This window comes from Pholcus phalangioides, unplaced genomic scaffold (assembly GCF_987345545.1).
Source record: "Pholcus phalangioides strain wild (caught in Gottingen) unplaced genomic scaffold, Ppha-v1.0 ptg000010l_1, whole genome shotgun sequence".
Taxonomy (NCBI): Eukaryota; Metazoa; Arthropoda; class Arachnida; order Araneae; family Pholcidae; genus Pholcus; species Pholcus phalangioides.
Window position 1 is genome coordinate 812,353 of NW_028301603.1, and position 21,230 is coordinate 833,582.

The following is a 21,230-nucleotide window of genomic DNA, read 5'->3' on the forward strand; positions in this document are numbered from 1 at the left end:
CGTGAGTGAGCAAATGAGATATGAATGGAGAAATGAAAAATGAATGGAGAAAGAAAAATGAATGGAGAAATGGGAAAGAAATGAAGAAATGAGATAGGAACCACAAATAGCTGTGAAAAAATACGGTGATGAAGAAATTGTGCATTCAACACACACAGAATCCAGCAGAGAATTGCCCGTAGAACCAGGAAACACGTGGGCATGACCCGGGGCTCGTATTCATGGGGGAGGGGGGGGGGTCTACACAATGAGAACGTGTACTATGATTTTCAAATGTGAATATGAATGTGATGTGGATATGAATGGAGAAAGAAGACATGAATGGAGAAATGAGAAAGGAATGGAGAAAGAAAGGAATAAAGAATGAGATGGGAACCGCAAATTTCGGAGAAGTACGGCTTTCAAGTGAAATATAGTGGTTAGAAATGTGATTATATATGTATTCACACACAGAATCCATCAGAGCTCCCGTGTGGGCATGCCCCGGAACTCGCATCAGTAGGGAAGAAGGCTACACAATGAGAACGTGTGCTATGATTTTCAAATGTAAGTATGTAAGCTACTACTTCCACCCAAGTATGGGAGCCGCCTCACAACATCACTTTTTCCGAGGATCAATGATGTTGTGACGGCAATGCATAAAATCCTCCACAAGAAGGAACCTCGCTGAATTCTAGTCCAGGGTAAGCGCAGACCCAGGGATGATGTGTCGGGGGGGGGGGGGTTGATTTATTGCGTAGGTTCGCCCAGTATTTTACGCAGAAACTGTCTTTCCCATATAATTCGGCTCTTGGGAGGGATGACCTTCCACCTTCTGGATCCATGCCCGGCCCAGGATTCCATGATGTTATTTGCAAAATTTTGGTTCATCAAAAAATTGAGTTTTCATTAAATTCTCGATTCGATAAGAAGGGGGGTACTTGGCCTCTTCTGACGGTCATTGGTTACTGCGGGCATGGGAAGAAAATATGGTCCGAAGGTGGTCATGGGCTGTGAAAGGCTTGAGAAACTCATTCACGTATAGACAAGGATTCGGGCCCTGACTAGGTCCTGTTTCTCGCATGAACAAACGGGGGCACGTGCCCAGAGCCCCACAAATTTTCGAGGCCCACTCGGATGGCAATTTTTCTTTTCTTTCGAAGTTTTAATTTCTTACAAAAATATTCACAAAAAATTGTATTTTTGGTCGTCTTGGGGCGGGGGGGGGGGTCTCATGAGCCCCTTCATGCCTCTCCATTTTTGCATACCTTAAAGCATGCTATATAAAAATAGCCCCAAAATTCGTGTTTGCCTGACCTTATGAGAAACGGGCATTGTCCCTGGAAAGGGAGGTGGAACGCGAGGCAGGGGGGGGGGGTGTATAATGAGTTATAAATTTGGGAGCAACAGTCAGTCAAGGGCCTTATTCTTGACATATTTTTCTGAGACCACCTTACTTTGCTATTAATTTGTGCCTTCCGATTTGCATGCTTACACTCAAAAATTTTAACCAGATCTCATTTTCGTGAGGTTCCCCGGGCCGCGTAATTACAATCCCTACTTTCTTAGTAACACAGGAAGCAGTGGTACGCCGGTGATTGGTTACTGCAAGCAAAAAAGCTGGCAAGACGTCACGAGAGGCAGAGTTTTGAGCGAAACTGAATTTCGAAGTTGATTGACGAAAAATGAAAACATTTGTTATTGAATCAGTAAATAATAGGTGGGCCCAGCTCAGGGCCGTCATTTCAACTTTTTCCGGAAGGGGGGGGGGCAAAGCACATGTACTGCCCCTCCTGGCCCACCTAAATGACGGGCCTGGCCCAGCTTCACTGGGTGCTCGCTTCGCGAGCCGTTATTATTGTCTTCTCGATGTACGTGAACCGCATTTGATTAAATCAAAAACAAAAATTGAAAATTTTTTAGTAAATCAATAAATGACAGCAAAGATGGAAAAAAATCCAAACAAATTTAGATGGGTTTCAGACCGAATCGAACACACAACCTTCGCTAGGTGAGTCTCGTACTGTAAACATTGCTCCAACAGTGGATGTCGCATTCAAGTACAATTAAATGCATCTATTGTTAAACGTCGCCAGCAAAAATTTCACCATGAGTGACGTAATGGCCCAGTGGCGTATTTACAGCGGGCTTAGCGGGCTACAACAGCCCAGAGCGGCAAGTTCAGAGGGGTTGCAGATTTGAGGAATGAATAGCCAGAAAATTAGTAGAATGAGAGAAGGGCAGCAAAATTTGTATGACCATAAATGAATTCGCCTCTGCCGAGACAGTGACAGACTAGGTCAGCGAGTGACCAAAAGAGTGACCTAGAGAGTTTACAAACACGCGAGTGAGGAAAAGAGTGACTTGGGTCGTCAGCAAGCATGTGAGTGAACAAAAGAGTGACGACCTGCGAGAGACCAGGTCAGTGAGTGACCTAGAACGCATGCAAGCATGTGAATGACCAAAAAAATGACAGCATGTGTAAATGATCAAAAGTGACCCGTAAAACAAGAAACCATGTCAGTGAGCGATCAAAAAAGAGTGACCTAGGGTGTGTACAAGTATGTGAGTGACGTAAAGAGTGTGCAAGCATGTGAGTGACCTAGAGCTGTGGTTCTCAACCTTTGAAATCCCGCGGCCCGGTTGATTTCTTTTTCGTGATTGGAGACCCGACCATACAAATATAACGCCATAACAGGCAAAATGCCCGACGAGGTGGCTGAGAAAAAGATGCCCATAATAAATATGGATGTTATATATTTCAAAAACACCCAACTAATGGGAAATAGATGTGCAAAAATGAAGCAATAAACCACTCACGGCCCGGTTTGACCGATATCTCTCAGGACCCGGTACCGGGCCGCTGCAAGGCGGTTGAGGAACATTGACCTTGAGTGTATGTGCAAGCATGTGAGTGACCTAGAATGTGTGCAAGCAATGAAGACCAAAGAATGTGACCAAAAAACTTACCACCAAGCGCAAGCATGTGAGTAACCAAAACATTGTGAAAGCATGTGAGTTACCAAAACAGTGTACAAGCACGTGAATGACTAAAAGAGTGACTTAGAGACACGGGTGTTCGTGCGGAAGTGAGGGTGAGACCAAGCACAGGGTGGCGAATTCGTGGAAAGAGTCAAGAAAATCAGACTACACTGGGAGAAGGACGGCAAAATTCGTGTAGCCCACAGGCGACGAAACCACAAATGCGTCGTCCCTCTCGGCAGGCCCTTATACACTTGCTGTACTCGCTCGGGCCGTGCCCATGAGTTAAGACGGCACAGTGATGACCTTCTTTTCCGAAACGTCCAGTCATTGACACTAAAATATCGGTCCATTCAAACAAGAATTCGCGCGCACCACCTTTTGATATAAATTACGCAGCGGACACGATCACGTCTTCAGTTGCCACGCATATAACCCCCCTTCAATTATATCTATATTCGGATTCCATATAATGTATTTTGTACCTCGTTTCATTGTGTCTTGTCCGTTTTTCCACGGAGGAAGACCACGATTCGGTCAACGGTCATCTTCGGTGCAAAAAATATATACTGTATAATATAATACAATCCGATTTCCCATCACGTATTTGGGTCGCAAAACCAAAAGTGGTTTCGACCCTTTTTTTTGCTTCTCTTTTTTACCCTTTTGAGTTGAGTCCATTGTGCTCCTATTTTGTTTCTAACGCATTATCATTCGTCTGGGGATGCCCGATTCTTGACATTTCGTAGACATCGACTTGAATAATAGTTGTAGTATTAATTATAATAGTTTAACTCGGTTTATAACGTCACGTCTTTTTATAACGTCAATAATTGGTGGTTCTGGCTGATTCCCCAATAGAGAACAATGTTAAAGAATCTTGCTTGTAACGTTTATTGAAAACGTAACTCGGGTATAACGACACTTTTGTCGTTATTCCGTGTTATTTGCCGTGATTGGGGGTGATGATATGGCACGTTTGTGAAGGAAAATTTCGTAACTTTGTGTGTGTGTCTCTTGATTTTTTAATTAAAAGCATTCTTTGAAGCTTTCTCTAATTCGTAACCCTTACTAAAATCGGGGATGAAGATAATTTGCATGATTTTAGATTGTAATTATGACTATAAATACCAATGCAGTGAATCCCGCTTATAACGTTTTTGAAAAAACCGTCGTGAAAATCATTGTAAGCGAGAAAACACTCTAAATCGGAAAGCTTAATACGAGAATTAGATCTGGGACCACACGAAAATGAGTCTCAATAAGCGGGAAAACGTTCGAAGTGGAAACGTTATGAGTAAGTTCGACTGTTTTAATCATATTTGCAGTGTTCAGTGCCGTCTTAACGCATGGAGCCCACCAGGAAACAGCTGTCCAAAATTTTGGACAGTGACTACGTAAATTGGGTTGCAGGTATTTCTAGATAGGTGGGGAGACCCCAGAAAAATCACCTTACCCGTGGGCCGTTAAGACAGCCCTGGTCATGTTCAAACTTTTTTTCCCCCATGCAATACATTTTAAATCATTGCATTTCTCGCCAATGGTTATTCATAAGGAATTGAGGTGATTTGCCCGACAATTTGCAAAATTTTACCGAGAATTGCCGATGTCCCGTATTTATGATCTCAAATTTCCGTATTGTTCATAATTAAATATGGTCACCCTAATTTTTAGAAACTTCTGGCGCACTATTTGATTGAATCTGATTATACAGGGTGGGCAAGAAGTCCGTAGAAACTTTAAAAATTCATAAAAACCGGAAAAATAACCAAAATAAAAAACGGTTTGCAGGGTTAGCATCGCTAGGTCACGGAAATTTTTCTGACATAAAAAAACCTCAAAAAATAGCCAATAGGTGTCACTGGTGTGACCGACTTCGGTAGAAATATGCAAATGAGACGGTTATAAGAAGTTGAGCTCCTAATCCACTAGTTCACAGTTGTAAACCGTGTATGTGGACCTGCTGCACTCTGCCGTTGCTGGATTTGTGACTCGTCGCAATGTGTTATCCCCCTGTGGTGGTGATCATGTGGAATAAACGATTTGGAGGCATTCTGTTCGTTATTTTGCGTATCTTTTCTTTGACTTGTGTATGCCAGTGCCACCTACTGGCTGTCTTTTTAGTTTTTTTCCCTATCAAAAAATATTCCCTTGACCTAGCGATGATAACCCTGCAAACCGTTTTTTTATTTCGGTTATTTTTCCGGTTTTTATGAAGTTTCTACGGACTTTTTGCCCACCATGTAGTTTCATAATTAAGAGGTATTGAAAACGTCAACCTCGGTTATAACGACAAAATTTCGAGGAATCTTTGGTGTCATTATAATTGAGAGAGTTTGTCTGTAATAAATAATAATAACTGTCAATTCTAAAAATAAATGGTAGTCAATAGGATTTAGAACTTTTTCGAGTTGAATTTAATCGTGTTATAATGTGAAATTGATGATAATATCATTAAATATAGCCAGAAAAGTGAAACAAAAATTCATTAGCAAAAGACATAATGGTTGCTTATTATAGTGATGGTCATCTCTGACCCTTTCTTGATGACTCTTATATCCCTTAAAAGGATCTCCTACTTTCTATTTTTAATGTTTATTGTATTTCGGTCGGTTATTGTCCATTTATGGTCGTTTTAGACCGATGTAATAACTTTATGACGACTTTGTTAAAAAAGATTTAGAAACTGATAATGACGTTATTATTATTATTATTATCGTCATAAACGCTAATCATGTATCTATTCAAATTGTCAGTGTGTAATGCTTCTCACCAAAACATTTCTGATCATTCACAGAATTGCCAATTTATTTGTTAAAATTGTCAGAAAAATATTTCTCAAATCGAAAATTTTGCATCCACCGCAAAATTTTTTTTCTACTGAAAAATTTTGCATTCACACACACTTATGAAAAAATTTTGAAATCAAAAAATTTTTTGCATTCATCCGCAAAAAAACATTTCTCAAAGAAATTTTGCATTCACTCGCGAAAATATTTTTTGAACCAAATATTTTCCATTCGCCCTCAAAAATGTTTCTCAAATCCAAAAAAATTTGCATTCATCAGCAAAAATATATCTCAAATTAAAAATTTGGCATCCAATCCGCGAAAAAATTTTTCAGATATTTTCAAAATTTTTCATTCATGCGCAAAAATATGTTCTCCAATTCAAAAATTTTGCATTCATTCGTTGAAATGAATTTTTACGGCACTTTTTTTTGAAGCTTAATTACTAGACCAAGTTTTAAAATACTGTACTTGGTTGAAATTTTGTAGAATTCAAGTGCAAGAAAAATTTCTGCAAAAAAATCACTACTTATTTTCGCATCAAAAAAAGATGCAAGTTATCACGATTTCGCGGAAAAGTGATAAAAACCTAATTTTTCGCATTTATTTATCAAGAACTGTAAATTTCAAATTTATCACATCTATTTTGTGAATACGAAAACTTATCCCTAATTTATAAGTCAAAAATTATCTTAGTCTACGATTTCAGGAGGATTATTAGGGGTTGAGCGCGGTTATACCGAACAGCGGGGAAATTTCGAACACCGTCGTTCTCGGTCACTGTTTGAATCTAGAGCAGTGTTTCTCAACCGCCGGCCGCGGCCCAGTACCGGGGTCCCAACACTAGTCACACTGGGCCGTGAGTGATTCGCAGTTTCATTTTTCCCATTAATTTCTCGTTAGTTGTATGTATGACCGGACCTTTCACTTACCCATAAAGAGATTTACCGGGCCACGGGCTTCAAAAGGTTTAGAACCGCTCATCTAGAGGGGTGTGATTAGTGTTGCAGCCTGACGGCGTCCACCGTAAACTCATTGAGCGGGCGAACGCCTTTGTAGCTGTGTTATTTCGCGAGTGGTGTGTAAGAAAGGTTTTTTTTCGGGAATTTCGTTAGTAAATTGGTGCTAATTTGGATAAGAGACAAGTAAAATGCGTTCGCGTTTAGAGTGATGAGCTGTATCATTAGATTCTACGTCTCTTTAGCTATTCATTAAGTAGGAAGAGAGTTTGGTTACTGTGTGCATTTTGAGGTTAGATTGAAAAATTACCTCGTGGTGTCGTACCTCCTAGAGATAGAAGGCATCTGCACTGTTTGCCATAAACGTCATTAAGACTACCTAGCAAGTTTGCCACATTTTGAAGCACAGCATCCTATTTCGTTTCTTCTTATTTTGGCGTAGAATCTTCCTGATTGGCTCACAAATACCGCATAGTGATTGGATGTGGGGCATAGAAATCGTCAATTCTGAGCCGGATCATTTATTTTCCCTCACAACGATGATACTTGGCACGAGCAGGAAATTTTTTTCCCCCTGAATATTCTTAGGCAAAATGGACTACTTACTGACGTCACAAGCAGCGTGCGGAGGCCTTCTATCTCTAGGAGGTGCTGGGTTGCCACGCTGGTGTTTGGTATTGTCCTTAATGCTTTGCCATGGGGGAAATTTTGTAAATAAATAAATATTACTGTTTTATTATAGCTGAAATGTGGATTACTTATATTAGGCCGTCTTAACCCCCTTGAGGTGCAATTTATTTCAGGCAGCACTGCTCAGAAACATGCAATCATGGCGAGCTGGACCCGTCATTTTAGTTCAAGGGGTTAATACTACTTTATGAATTCCCTGTTACCAATCATAGATGATGGTATCCAAGAAGGAGAAGGCGGAACTTCAACATATGTTGATATTTCGATTGAAGAGGAAAACCCAAGAGCTCAAGTGTAAATGTACTTGGTGCGCACCTGAAGTTGGTGAATCAATTCCACAAATGCGGGAATTTCTGCACCATCTGCTTCTGGAATGCATTTAAACAAATTTCTCTCACTCCTAACTCAAAAGCGGTAAAACCTGGTTCGAGACAGCAACTTTCAAGTTTTCGCACGGACACCAAATGAAAAATCCCTCGAAGATTAATCTAAAGAAAAAGTGCAGAAGAAATACCTTTTCAATCGTCATCGGAAGATGAAGATGATATTGATGAAACATTATATAATGACGACGTCGATCTAACGACTTTCTCATGGAACTTCCTGCCACTTCTAACTCAAACGACATTTGTCTTATGTGTGGTTAATTTGGTAAGAACAAAGAACTCTGGTTCAGGTGGCGTTTGTGTTCTGGGTGGATGCACTCAGAGTGCAGAGAATTTTATTTGGCATTTTTTTGTAGGCAACGTAAGGCTCTGAGCCAGTTTCAACTCTGCTGCTGATGTTATTTTTGCAATTTTTAAAGAACATAGATACGAATGGTTCTTTAATTTTTAGAACACGAAAAGTATTCATATAGATAGAAAATAATTACTAGCTTTATGTTCTCTTTAGTTGTATATTTTCACAGGAACAATTGATCCTACTGTTGATTGGAGTGATTTAAGTAATTTAATTAATTAATTTCGTAAAAAAACCAAGTAACGGAATCTATATTCCTTACTTAGCTGACTCCGTTCGTTACACGGGGCAATTCCTAACAATATAAGCTCTTAGCTCTTACAAAAAATAATTTTCTATGAAAACTTTAACTATAAAGTCAAATGTTTTGTGGTTTTTTTAGTAGGTAATGAAACAGGGTATCTACCTATAATAAATTTTTTCATGAACTACTACAAATAATTGAGTAATTAGAGATTTTCCTCAAGTCATTACCCGCTATCCCCTAATTCAAGTGAATTATTCGAATGAGTTCAAGTACAGTAGTTTCTTCGATGAGAAAACGGGCATTTCTAAAGTAGTTAGCTCGACCAAAATAAGAGGTAATACGGGACTGTCCCTTTAAATATGGGTCATATTGTCACCCTACATAGAAAACCCTTTTTTAAAATTATGTCCGCAGAAAGTGTCAGCTAATAGGCATAAGTGTTAAGTTGGAAATATTAGGGGGGGGGGGGGTTCAAAGATATTGAGGAAACTCAAACCCAATATTTCCATAGGTATGGAAAATATTTTCATCTTTGTTGGCCTATCGCAGACCTGAATCCTTAAGGTCCCGCCACCTATAAGAATTGTATATGGTCGCCCTCATCCCAGCTAGAGCATCCAAGTAAATTTTACGTGTGAAGCTGATGCCAAATTTAATAGCTGAAAGAACGTGAGATGCTGTCGTCGCAATTCTGTTGCTTTCATTGATCATTGATCATTTTTGTCGCACCACGGTCATTTTCTGCACACGAGGGCTAATTAGACCGGGACCTACAATTTATTGCCGATTCCGAACGGCAGGCTTGTTTTTCATACTCATCGAGAGGTTGGTGCGCTAACCCCTCGATGGGGGATCTCCCTGCGGTAGCAATTTTTTGCTGGGGTCAAGTCGCCGTTTTTTGTTGTACCCCTGTGTCAGGAAAGTTTTCTGACAAGGACGAACTGGGTATCGAACTCGCGACACCTCTAAACATCCTTTGGTACTTTAGGCGAGCATCTTATCGACCGGGCTACCGCGCCCCAATTCTGTTGCTTTTGCTTCCAAGTTGTTGCAACAGGCAAACCATTTCGTGTCACTTAATAATATAATTGCATAATGAGCCCAAATAACATGGGAAACAAGAATTCTGTGCTGGAAATACGGGATCTAAGATCACTGTATAACTTTGACTTCCACATGGTCGACCCTTTGACACGTCGACCAGGGCCGCGGCCGCAAAATGCGCGTGGTCGGAAATAAAATGTGAATCACCTCCTTGGCTCTACCCTCAAGGGCACTCTGAAACCTTTGTGCCCCATTTTCCAACAAGTATTTGCGAGACAAAAAATAGATTATTTCAATACGTTCCAACCACATTTTAGAAATTAGCTCATCTTCTTTTGAAACACCTTGTATGCTTGTTTCCCCCCCCCCTCTCCTGAAATGCAACGAAACAAAAACGATTCTACACCCTAGTCAAGAAAAATAAATAATTTTATTTAATAAGAATGCATTCACAGTATATTTAAAATCTAGCTGTTAAAGTATTATCAGTTAAAGAACCCTGGACGGATCGTACGATCCCTTGGGTTAATATTGCAATGTAATATGTGTTTGTGTATTTTTGTTCTGTATTTGTCTTGATGTGTTAATTAAATTTCAATTTCAAATTTCAAACCGGGGGGGGGGGGGGTGGGGCCGCAACGCAACTGGCCCGGGCGGAAAAATTTAGAGGCGGCAGTTTTAACTGGGAACAAAGAACACCCTCACAAAATTATCGAATTTTAAAGCTGTGAGGGTGGTAAAATAATGTTTTCCCCGGGCGGCAAAAATCCCAGTTACGGCCCTCAGCTGTACCAACACCTGTAGAAGGCCTCTGCACGAAGCTCGCGACATCACTGGACAAGGCCAAATCATCTATAGCCATTTGATACACTACAAAAAGAGGTAAAGGTGGCGCATGCGTCGGCCTGCTATATCCAATGGGTATAGGTGAGGTGTGACCACCTTCGGTGATGTCACGCGTTTCGTGCGGAGGTCTCCTTCTATAGGTCCTTGTTGGCGGTACAATATGCCCCGTGTGTCCTGATTCGGCTTTTATATCATCGACCGTTCGTGGCAGATGTATGGTTCTGATATAAAAAAATGCTCAAAATGTGTTCAGAAATTCCTCTGTATCAGTTTTCGTTCACTTTCAGTCGTTCACTGACCTGGTCTCTCACTCCCTAAATCACTCCTATGCTTACACACTGTCTAGGTCACTTTTTTTTTTCTTTTTGCCGATGTGGTGGTCGAGTGGTCACTTCGAGGACGGACTACGATGGTGGTGAGTTCGAACCCACCGTTATCACGGTGTCGGCTGAAGTTGGTTCTCTGTGGTTCCCAACTTCGAATGCGAGCCGATGAAAAGTCTCACCACAAAGTGCAACAGGCCTACCTTGATACAATTATTCAGTTATTACATTTCCCTCAAGGTTAAAAAATTTGACGGCAAATGGCAGCACTACGCATAATAAGCATTGCACAGAAGCAGACCTCACATTAGATTCACAACACACATACATGCACAACTTCCTGCATGACCCAGGTCTTCTTCGACCACCTGCTAAAATATCTTCATTGACAGAGCGGCGGGTCATGATCTGGTGAGGGTCAAGTCGCTCTTTTAGTCGCTCACTGATCTCGTCTATCATAACTCCGAACCTGTTTTTTTGTTGTTTGGTTTTCACATGCGTGCACACTGTTTTGGTCACTCACATGCTTGCACATACTCTAGGTCGCTTTTTTTGTGTGTCATTCACATGCTTGCGAACTTTCGTTACGCTTTGGATCATTCACTGACCTGGTATCTCAATCTCTCTTGGTCACACTTTTGGTAACTTCTATGCTTACATCCTTCTCTAGGTCATTCTCGTGCGCGTGTGGTCTCTCTCATGCACGCACCCTCTCTAGGTCACGGTTATGGTCACTCACTGATCTGGCCATTTTTATTAAAAGTCACTCTTTTGGTTATTCACATGCTTACGCACTGTTTTGATTACCCGCATGCTTTTTTTTTTTTTTTGCCACACTTCTCCCGTTCAAGTAGTAATTTTCTTGGTCACTCATTTCTCGAATTTCCCGCCTTGGGCCATAGCCTGCTAAGCCACCCTCCCCCTCATCCTCCTGTAAATACGTTTCTAAATTGAAATAATGTGAAAATGATAATTTGATTTACAATAAATAAATGCATCAAAAGTGTTGACTACAAATTGCCAAATGTGTATCCGTTTTTTTAACCGACAATTTGATATGGTTGACATGACGTAGGGTAGAACGACGGTGGGAAGTTTCTTTGTCATAAATTTTATTACTTTATTTAACAATTATTTTATATTATTTTCGAATATTTTACAAAAAATTAAAAAAACAAATTAAGTATTTTGAATTTTTCAGAAAAAAAAATTGCATTTTGAATACTTTAGAAAGAATTATTTGAAGCGCCATCTAGTGTCGAACAAGTATCAAATGTAATCGAATTGCGCCATGGACGTAGTCCCCAAGGTATCGAGGTCATTTAAAAGCCACTGTCGAGATCGATCCGCAGTTTCAAATCCGATCCCGGTACAGAAATGCTTAAAACGGACTCGTACCCGCAGAATTTCGCAGAGCAATAACCGGTTTTGAGGTATGTAGCAACTCCTGGATGATTTAAATGGTCGATTTTCCGTAGCAACAAAATCCCCGCCCCCCCCCCCTAAAAAACTGGGGTTTTTTTTTGCGCTGTGGAGTTCTGTGGTTGTTGTCCCGGTTCTAGATTCCCACAAACAGTTTCGGACCCGACATGGTGAGGGAGAAAATAAAAAAAAGGTAGTTTGTGTTTGAGCTTCTGTGCGGTCTTGTGGACTCGCAACATGGGGACCGGGGTTCAATCCTCACAGGCGACACGGAAAAAAAAATTTCTCATAAAGAGCAACATTAAAGTTCCCGTATAATGTTAACCGTCGAGTTGTTTGCTTCTTAATTCAGATGTTAGCACGTCTTTACCCTTACAGTGGTAATCCCGAGATATCTCGTGTTCGTAAAACCCTATAAAAACGGCAATTCCAAAATATTTCTGGTTCTTGAAACTCTCTCTCAAAACGGAAACCCCCGAAGCTACCCATCATTGCTAAGTTTTTCCTTCTCCTCATTTACATGCTTCCCTTCCTCCCCGTCCTGCCAATTAACTGTCACTCAAACTAAACATGGCCCCTGCTCTATCCCTTGTGGGATATAAGCAGATTACCTTGCGGCTGGGCCATGCTGGAAAAACACTCCCGGTATTCAGGCCCAGCGGGCATTTTCGATTCAAGAGCCGCTGGGTCCAACCCCACAGTAGTCCCCCCCCCCCCGCCGTTCCAAGACAGCGACAACCACACTCGCAGAAGGGCCCAGAGGCCAACGCCAGCCAACGAGGAGCACTGATGGAACACCCGCCAGCACTGCACCTCTGAGCCTCCGACACACGCAATCAACCAGCGAAAACACCCGCGAACCTAAATTAACTGCTGGTGGGCGGAGTCAGTTTTTGTTCAAAGTCTGATAACCGAAGGGGGAGAGAATGAACGGGTTTTTCCCCTTCGACTAGTATGCGATTATGCTTATAGCATGAATAACAGAGAACTGTGTTTCCCACCCCCCTTCCTTGTGTTCTTAAATATTATTTTGTGTTGGGAGGGGGAAACATTTATCAGCTCGCAATCGGAAAAAAAAATTCTAGAAAAATTTGCCACCTATTTTCAAGAAGGTGGGATGATTTCCATTGTGGACGCTATAATGCGGCTTATAACATTCCTTATTGTTATATCCCTCTTATAACGTTCCGGAACGGGAAAATTTTAAAACCGCTTAAAATGTTAAAAAGTCATTCTCCAGAAAAAAACTTCACGATCGACGCCTTTAGTGGCTTGAAGCGCGACACACGTTTTCAAACCAATGGAGTTGCCCGCACTCCCCCAAAGGTTTAGTACCCTTGCTTTTTAAATTTCACTTTCTGGCCCGCGATCGACAAAAATACCAAATATCTAGCTCCGCAGACTGAAAAAGTTGTGCACCCCCCATTTATACAATCGATCCCGCTTTTAACGTTCTCGTTTCGAACGTTTCCCGCTTAGTACGACGTATTTTAGTGGTCAAAACTCTAAGTACATATAATTCTCATTAATATTCCCCCATTTAAAGCGCTTTCCCGCTTACAACGTTCTTTTATTTCAGTTTTTTTTGAAAAACTGTCAGTTACAGTGGGATCCACTGTAACTGATCATTTTAGCACTTTTTCGAAACTGTTGATTCGTGAGAAAAATTTCGTTATTCGAGGGCTCCACTGTATTAACCGCGTTACTTTTTTGTTCTGTTTAACGAACTTGGGTGACCCGCAACACATTCCCAAATCGTTTGATCAACCCGCGACACAGTTCCAGATCACTCAAGCTGTCCGCGGCACATTTACAGGTCATTAAAGTGGTCTGTGCAGCACACTTAAGTGACCTGCGGCGCTTTTATAGACCTTTTCCGCGACACGTTTTCAAGCCAATGAAGTAGCCCGCACTTTCCGGAAGATTAAGTACTCTCTAGCAAAATATATTTCAGGTTCCGGCTCGCGAGCGACAAAAACACCAAATAGCTGGCCCCGCAGACTGAAAAGGTTGAATCTCCATTCAACACCGTTTCGAAACTGTTCATTCAAAGAAAAAAAATTCGTTATAAGAGGGTATGGTGGATCGGGGCTCCACTGTATTAACGGCGTTGCTTCTTTTTTGTTTAACGGACGCCCTAATTAACGCGTTAATGACAACACCTCGTGTCGGAAGGAAATGGGATGGACAAGGTCAACAAAATTTGAAAGGAAAAAAAAGTCAACTCTTAAATAACCAGATCCTCTCGATGAGAGATTGCGTGATGATGGAATCCCTCGCGGTCAAACAGCCGAGACGTTTGCTCCATTTCACATCACGTAAACCTTCTTTTTCGTGTTCGAATCCTGACCCATATATACGTACATAAATGCATAATTATTATTATACCTATGTCTCTGTGAAAACGGTAAACAAGATCAATCATTCCAAAATGTATCCGAGCATTTATATAGGAAAGAAAATATATAGCATCGTAACCACTTGTATTTTAAATTGACTTTTCATTTTTCGATCCAATTTTTCCTCCGTTGAATGGAACCAAACCTACTTGGCCTTGACTATCTGGTACAAGAACCTACAGAGATTGATGATGGATGATCTTGACCGCAATGGCGGCGATCGATGAATGATTAATTAACCAATTAAATTGAAGATGGCAACTTAATTAGTTTCGTTTTCGTAATGTGGTTTGTATCAATTTAGGACTCGAAATCGTTTTGGATTTTTTTTTTTGGCTCAAACTCTACTGCTATAGTGTTTAATAAATTATAGGGCCAAGTGAAGAAATGGCGATTAAAAAAGGATACGGCGATATTAACTACCTCATTGGTTACCGTAAAATGGGGTGAATAGGAACGGTTTTAAACTTAATCAAATAATTTGTAAACTTCATATTTGAATCCTATCTTCTTTTGATACCAAGACATCGGCGAATTCCAAAGTTAACTATTTACAAAAAAAGAAATGCATGCTCCGCTTTAAATGCGGAAAAACCGTTTTACCCGCATTTAACGCTGTTTATTTTCCTCAAATTTCCTCCGTTTTTCGAATTTAAATACCTCAGCCAATATTGCACTAACGCCGGTATTACACTACAAAAGTTTTCTAAAAGTTATTTTTATAAAATTTGAAAAATTCAACCAGTAAGATTATCGGCTGCATTTGCTGGAATGTAACCAATGAGATTTATTGGCTGGATTTTTTAAGTTTTATAAAAAAAGGGATTTGATCAAACTTTTATAGTGTAATCCCTGCCTTAGACACATGGAATTTTTTTTTTTTGTTGGCATCGAGAGAGACAGGGCAACCTCTTTCTAATTGGGTTTTGGGACTTAACGGGGACTGAATATTGAAAAAGTTTATTTTTATATTTAAAAAAACACAACCTCTTTCAACATGAATGACATCTGTGTACTTACTATACGTTGTTTGGAAACTTTTTATAATTTGAAGCATACCCCTAGGATCAACGGTTCGCCAGTAATATACCATACCCCCGTTTGCTATGGACTCTGTATGTCCTGGATTACAGTATGCTGTTAGGTTTTCGAGACCATACCTACAGCGGGACATGACGTAGTTGGAGGGGTGCAGGGAAGGGGTACGCGTGTCCTTGTTGGCGCTCGGGGCTTCTTATGAAGAGGGACTTCATTTGTTTACATTGGATGAACGCAGTTGTCGGCAAAATCAGGCACGTCTTTATGTGTAAACGCGTTAAATGCGTTTCATTTAAAGGAGTCCCGGATGAATTTCACATGAAATTTCATTTCGATCTTTCATTGTTACATCTACCAAGGCAGTATTATTCTGCTTCAGTATTGATGAAGAGAAACAATCAAACATGTTGGGGTAAATCGAAAAGCTATCCATACTTAGAATAAAACAACCATAAGTATTCATTATGGGTATCGTATGATATTTCATCATGTATGTACATTGATTATATTGTTTAGAGTTTTCGTAATTGCATTTTTAATAGGGTTGCTGTATTTTAGAAATATATGTTATGGCATCTTTCTTCTCAGCCACCTCGTTGGGCATTTTGCCTGTTGTGACTTTGTATCTGTATTTATATTGACTGAGAAAGCACTACGAATTTTTTAAATAAGTTTTCCAGTAATTTCCCATAGTAGAAAAAAATTTGCAAAAATTCTGAAGGGGGTAGCCTACTTTTTTTTTTAATCGTCTTTTTTCACCTAACCCTATAATATACTTTTCCATCACTGTTACTACTTAACCTCATATGCACCTCGTACGCATTCCTCTGCGGAATTCCCAGCGAATCGGAACATGCCGGAATGTGTGTTCTGATACGTAACCCTAACGTATCTATGTTGTCAGATTTATGCTTGTTTCTTGTTCTTGATGGTGCTGCCATCTGTGTCTCCATGTTTCAAAGTAAAGGCAGTAAATGCTTGAATTTCCATGTTATGCAGAATCGTGTCGTAGGTCCGCTTGTTCTGAAACTTTATTGCGGGTTTATCAGAATTTCATGTTCGCAGCAATCTTTTAAGTAAAAACCTCTCTGCGAGAAAGCTATTCCTCGTGTCCTGACTTTTAAGACACGTGGCTATTTTATATTCGGAGAAATTTCACTGTATACATATATCTGTATTCTAGCTCGACCTTGAGGTGCTTTAGCTTTTGACGACATCCAAAAATACACAACAGCAGTTAGTATGTCTTAATGTCTATTAGAACCAATAAGGCAGGTTCATCGATTGTAAATTGTGTATTTATTTATTCACAAGATGAACCTGCCTCCGAGTTTGTTTCAGATGTGTCATTAAGTATGGACTTGATAATTTGGACGACTGTTGTCGCTCGCTTTGATTGCAGTGTGTTGCAGCTTCCTGAATACGACCGGTCTTAGTTATGAAAGTGACACAATTTATTAAAAGAATTTACTTTTCTTTTAAATTGTCATCAACGTAAATCATTCATCATATGCGATTAATTGACTCAATTTACTTTTCTATTCACGCAGAGACCCCCGTCCGAGGAAGTGGACTCAGCCTACGGTACCCCGACCAGGATGACGGACTGTGGACCCGAATCTGGCCGGCACAGTCGGAGCGCCAGTGGCCACAGCGCCACGTCCCTGGGGGCAACAGCGTCTTCGTCCGCTGGCGGGGCGGCCACAAGGTCGCTGTCGGTGAACAGCGTCAGCAGTGAGGGGTCGGCCGAGAGTCACGTCGTCGAGCAGGAGGACATTATAGTCTTGACCCACGACGTCAAGAGCTTCAAGGAGGCTCTCGGAAAGCTTCGCCGGATTTTCCACCCAGAAAGAGGTGAGTGGTGAGAATCAGGGCAGCCTTTGCCAGACGCGGGGCCCGTTGAGAAAATAGTTGTGGGGCTAGAGGCGACCTTATAATTCCTGTGTCTATCAGCCCCGGTTTTTTTTTTTCAATATTCTGTGGCAGAGGGGAATTGGCATCCAAAATTTCAACATCGGAAATAAAGGAAATAATTGGCAGATAACACCCGCATCCATGAAAATTCATAATAAATGAAATAAATAATTCTAGAATTATTCAATTCAGATGAGAGAAGCAGAATTCCAGAATTATTTCTTTCCAGATAAAAATGCAACCAGAATTTATGTAAATTCAACTTTGCAGAATCGATCAAACTTCACAATAAATGAATTAATATATTATCACCGTTCGTGTAGGGGGCCCCCAAAAACGCGGAGCAAGATACAACTGCATCTGTCGCACACCCGTAAAGATGGTTCTGGTGAGAACCCTGATAGAGAAAATGTGGATTGGGGGACGGCTCCGATAATGGTTTCCTCCGAGGTTTTCACAATGAAGAAGATCCGTCTTAATCCTTTAATTAGATGAATTTCTACGTTATGGAAAAATCCTCAAGAAGGATTAATAACGGCTGAATAACTTCCGTAATAACTCCACGGATCATTAACTTAATAGTATTACGTTACGTCGGAGAATAATCGTGGGAAATTTCTCCCGCTAACGTGTACCTCTTGGAGGTTTACTATGTTCAATTTGAAGGTTGATGACATTATTGCCTAACAAGACAGGAACGAACACATTTATGGTGATCGTTGCCGAGACCATTGGTCCAGGTACAGTTTGGTTTTCTGTGGTTACCAACTTAAAGGTAATAAGCCGATCTCCCCGATATAAAGTCTCGCCACAGAGAGCAACAGGATACAACGGTTAGAAATCCAATCACAACATTTCACTCACAGTTTGAAGTACAGATGGCAGCACTATAAGAATCCACGCACATCACTATATTTATGTACCCAAACTGTTGATTAGTCGATTACGCACTTCAGCAGACACTTTCGGTAGTATTGCCCGTGGTAGCTATAAGATAACTCATTCGGAAGTAAGTTGTACATGGCAATAGACCAGAGTTATGTTCGTTTTGGGTGAAAGAAAAAGTAAAGGCACAGATACATTGATTTTCCTGTAACGACTGATGCATTGTTGCTGGTCAGAAGCCTTTGTATTATGTAGCTTCATTATACAGGGGGTCTTCAACCTTTCACACGTCGCGGGCCACATTGAAACTTCCTAAGAAGTGTACGAGCCACCAACTCGTATTAATCTGTTTGAAATTGTAAGACGGAATCGAAATTTACAAAGGTGCAATATATGCACAGTCATAATCATGACAGGTTTTCCAGGGGGAAGGGCACGAGGGAGCCCAAAATAATTGAAGACTTTATTTGTTTTGAAATTATATATTTTATTATATCAATTGTGATTATTAGAGCCCGGATTATATCCGCTAAAAAAGTGGCAAAATATGCACTTAAAAAACGCTGAAATCTACACTATCAATGAAGATAATTCTTCATTTAAAAATTGAGAGATATGACATGAAATCATAAAATATGTGCGAAAAATGGAAACAATTCCACCTAATAATGCTAACGTATGGAACTAAAAATTTACGCAAAAATATGTGAAAAAATATACATTTAAAAGTGCAAAAAAATGAAAAACTTCATGAAAATTGTTGAATTGTGCATTTAAAAAAATGCTGACATATGCTTTTAAAATACCGAAATATTCACAAAATAAAAGAAAAAGCTCAAAAAATTCTTCAATGGAAATAGTGGAAAATATACGTTAAATGAAAAAAAAATGCTGAAGCTGCCTTAAAGAGGAGAAATATGAGCAAAAAATGAAAAAAAAACAAACCGTGGATTTTTTGAAAACGCAGAAAAGTGAAATAAAAATGAAAAAATATATACAAAGAAAATTTTCAGAAAAATAAACCACTGAAGAAAATGAAAAAAAAAATTGTGCAGAAAAAAGAAAAAAAAAATAGTACACGTATTAGAAGCACTGAAGTATGCTCTAAATCGGTGGTTCTCAACCTGGGGCCATATGGCCCCCCCTTGCGGTCCTGGGATATTCTAGGAGGACCACAGGAGAAAATCAGAAGAAAGGTGATCCACGATAGGTGGTGAAGGGAGTCATAGAGAGCTGTGAAGAGAAAAAAGCTTTAAAAGTGAAACATGGTTGAAAAATATTACTACTTTCAGAATTCATCAGATCCGTCCATAGAACCAGGGGCATCTTAACCCTTGGGTCTGTGTGGGCATGAAGACCCGGGTCTTCATGTCTATAATGGAGGGAGGGGGACTGCACTATATGGGATCTGGTACTACGATTTTCATATGTAAGCTGTTACTTGGAGCTAAGCATGGAGGACCGCCAGAGCAACGGTTATGTTGGGAGGGTCGTTTTATCGTGCACGTTCCTTAGATCGTCCCGTATTTTACACAGACTGTTTTTTACAATATAATTTGACTCCCGGGAGAGATGATAATCCACCATTTGAATCCGTGCCTAGCCAGGATTCCAGAGATTGATCTGATTTATTAAAATTTCATTCATAATAAAAAAAATAGAAAGTATCTCTCTTGGATGGGGGGGGGGGGGACCCGGATAGGACAGGGGGGGGCCACGAGAAAAAATCTGATCCATAAGGGGGGGGGGCATGAGCTGAAAAAGGTTAAGAAACACTGCTCTAAATGAAAAATGTGCAGTAAAACTGAAAAAAATTAGAAAACGCATTTAACAGTGCAAAAATATGCATTTAAAAATGCCTAAAATGAGCAATAATCAATGGCGAAATATTTTCTTGGGAAAATTGAAGAAATTCGATTAAATTTTAAGAATAAAAAGACAAAAATAATCTTGAAAACATTGGTATAATGCGATTAATAGAAAAAAATTCTAAAAATATGCACTAATTTTTAAATTTCGGTGATTTTATGCATTTATATGCAGAGTAACTATAAAAAGTGCTAAAATATGCAATCGCATATGAACTTATACATTTGCATATTATCCGGGTTCTAGTGATTAGCTTCAAAATCACATTTATCACCAATTCTGAAAAAAAAAGTTTCTTTCCGTCATTCCTTTTAATTATTCTGAAATTACTTTGAATGGTTCTGCATTGATTTATTTTGATAATTCTGAAATTATTTTCTTCAATAAATATTGAAATTATTTCTTCAATAAATAATGAAATTATTTCTTCAATAAATATTGAAATTATTTCTTTTAATAATATTGCAATTATTTCTATCACTAATTTAGAAGTTATTTCTTCCATTTATTCATGTTATTTCTTCCATGTATTCATGTTATTCCTTTCACTTATTCTGAAATTATTTTCAAAAATTTCAAAATTATTTTCAAAAATTTCAAAATTATTTTCAAAAATTTCAAAATTATTTTCAAAAATTTCAAAATTATTTTCAAAAATTTCAAAATTATTTTCAAAAATTTCAAAATTATTTTCAAAAATTTCAAAATTATTTGTTTTAGTAATTCTGGAATTATTCTGCCATTAATTTTAAATTTTCTGAATAATGAAATATTTCAAATTTTCTGAATAATGAAATATTTCAAATTTTCTGAATAATGAAATATTTCAAATTTTCTGAATAATGAATTTTAATTTTCAAATAATTCTGAAACTATATCTTTCATTAATTCGAAGTTATTTCTTTTAGAAATTCTGACTATATTTTTTTTTCATCAAGATATTTTCCAGCATTTCTGTAAATTCTGTTATTAGGTAGGCCTTTTCGGATGCCGATATTTCTGTCCTAAAATATATGAAATCAGGAGAACCCCAAAAATTCGTTCGGGTTTTGGGTCCCCCGACTTCTTTAGTGAACAGCGATCATTATCAAAGTATCTCTCGA

At 39.3% G+C, this 21,230-nt stretch overlaps 1 protein-coding gene across 6 annotated transcripts in view; it reads left to right on the forward strand.

The window, feature by feature from the left end:
- LOC149080727 (rho GTPase-activating protein 45-like) overlaps positions 1-21,230 on the forward strand; it is a 204,271-nt gene that overhangs the window by 86,079 nt on the left and 96,962 nt on the right. For all 6 annotated transcript variants that reach the window (XM_089237403.1, XM_089237404.1, XM_089237410.1 and 3 more), the window contains exon 2: positions 17,010-17,313. In XM_089237403.1, coding sequence (XP_089093529.1) covers positions 17,058-17,313 — 256 coding nt within the window. In that variant the 5' untranslated portion in view covers positions 17,010-17,057. The remainder of the gene's footprint in view (positions 1-17,009; positions 17,314-21,230) is intronic.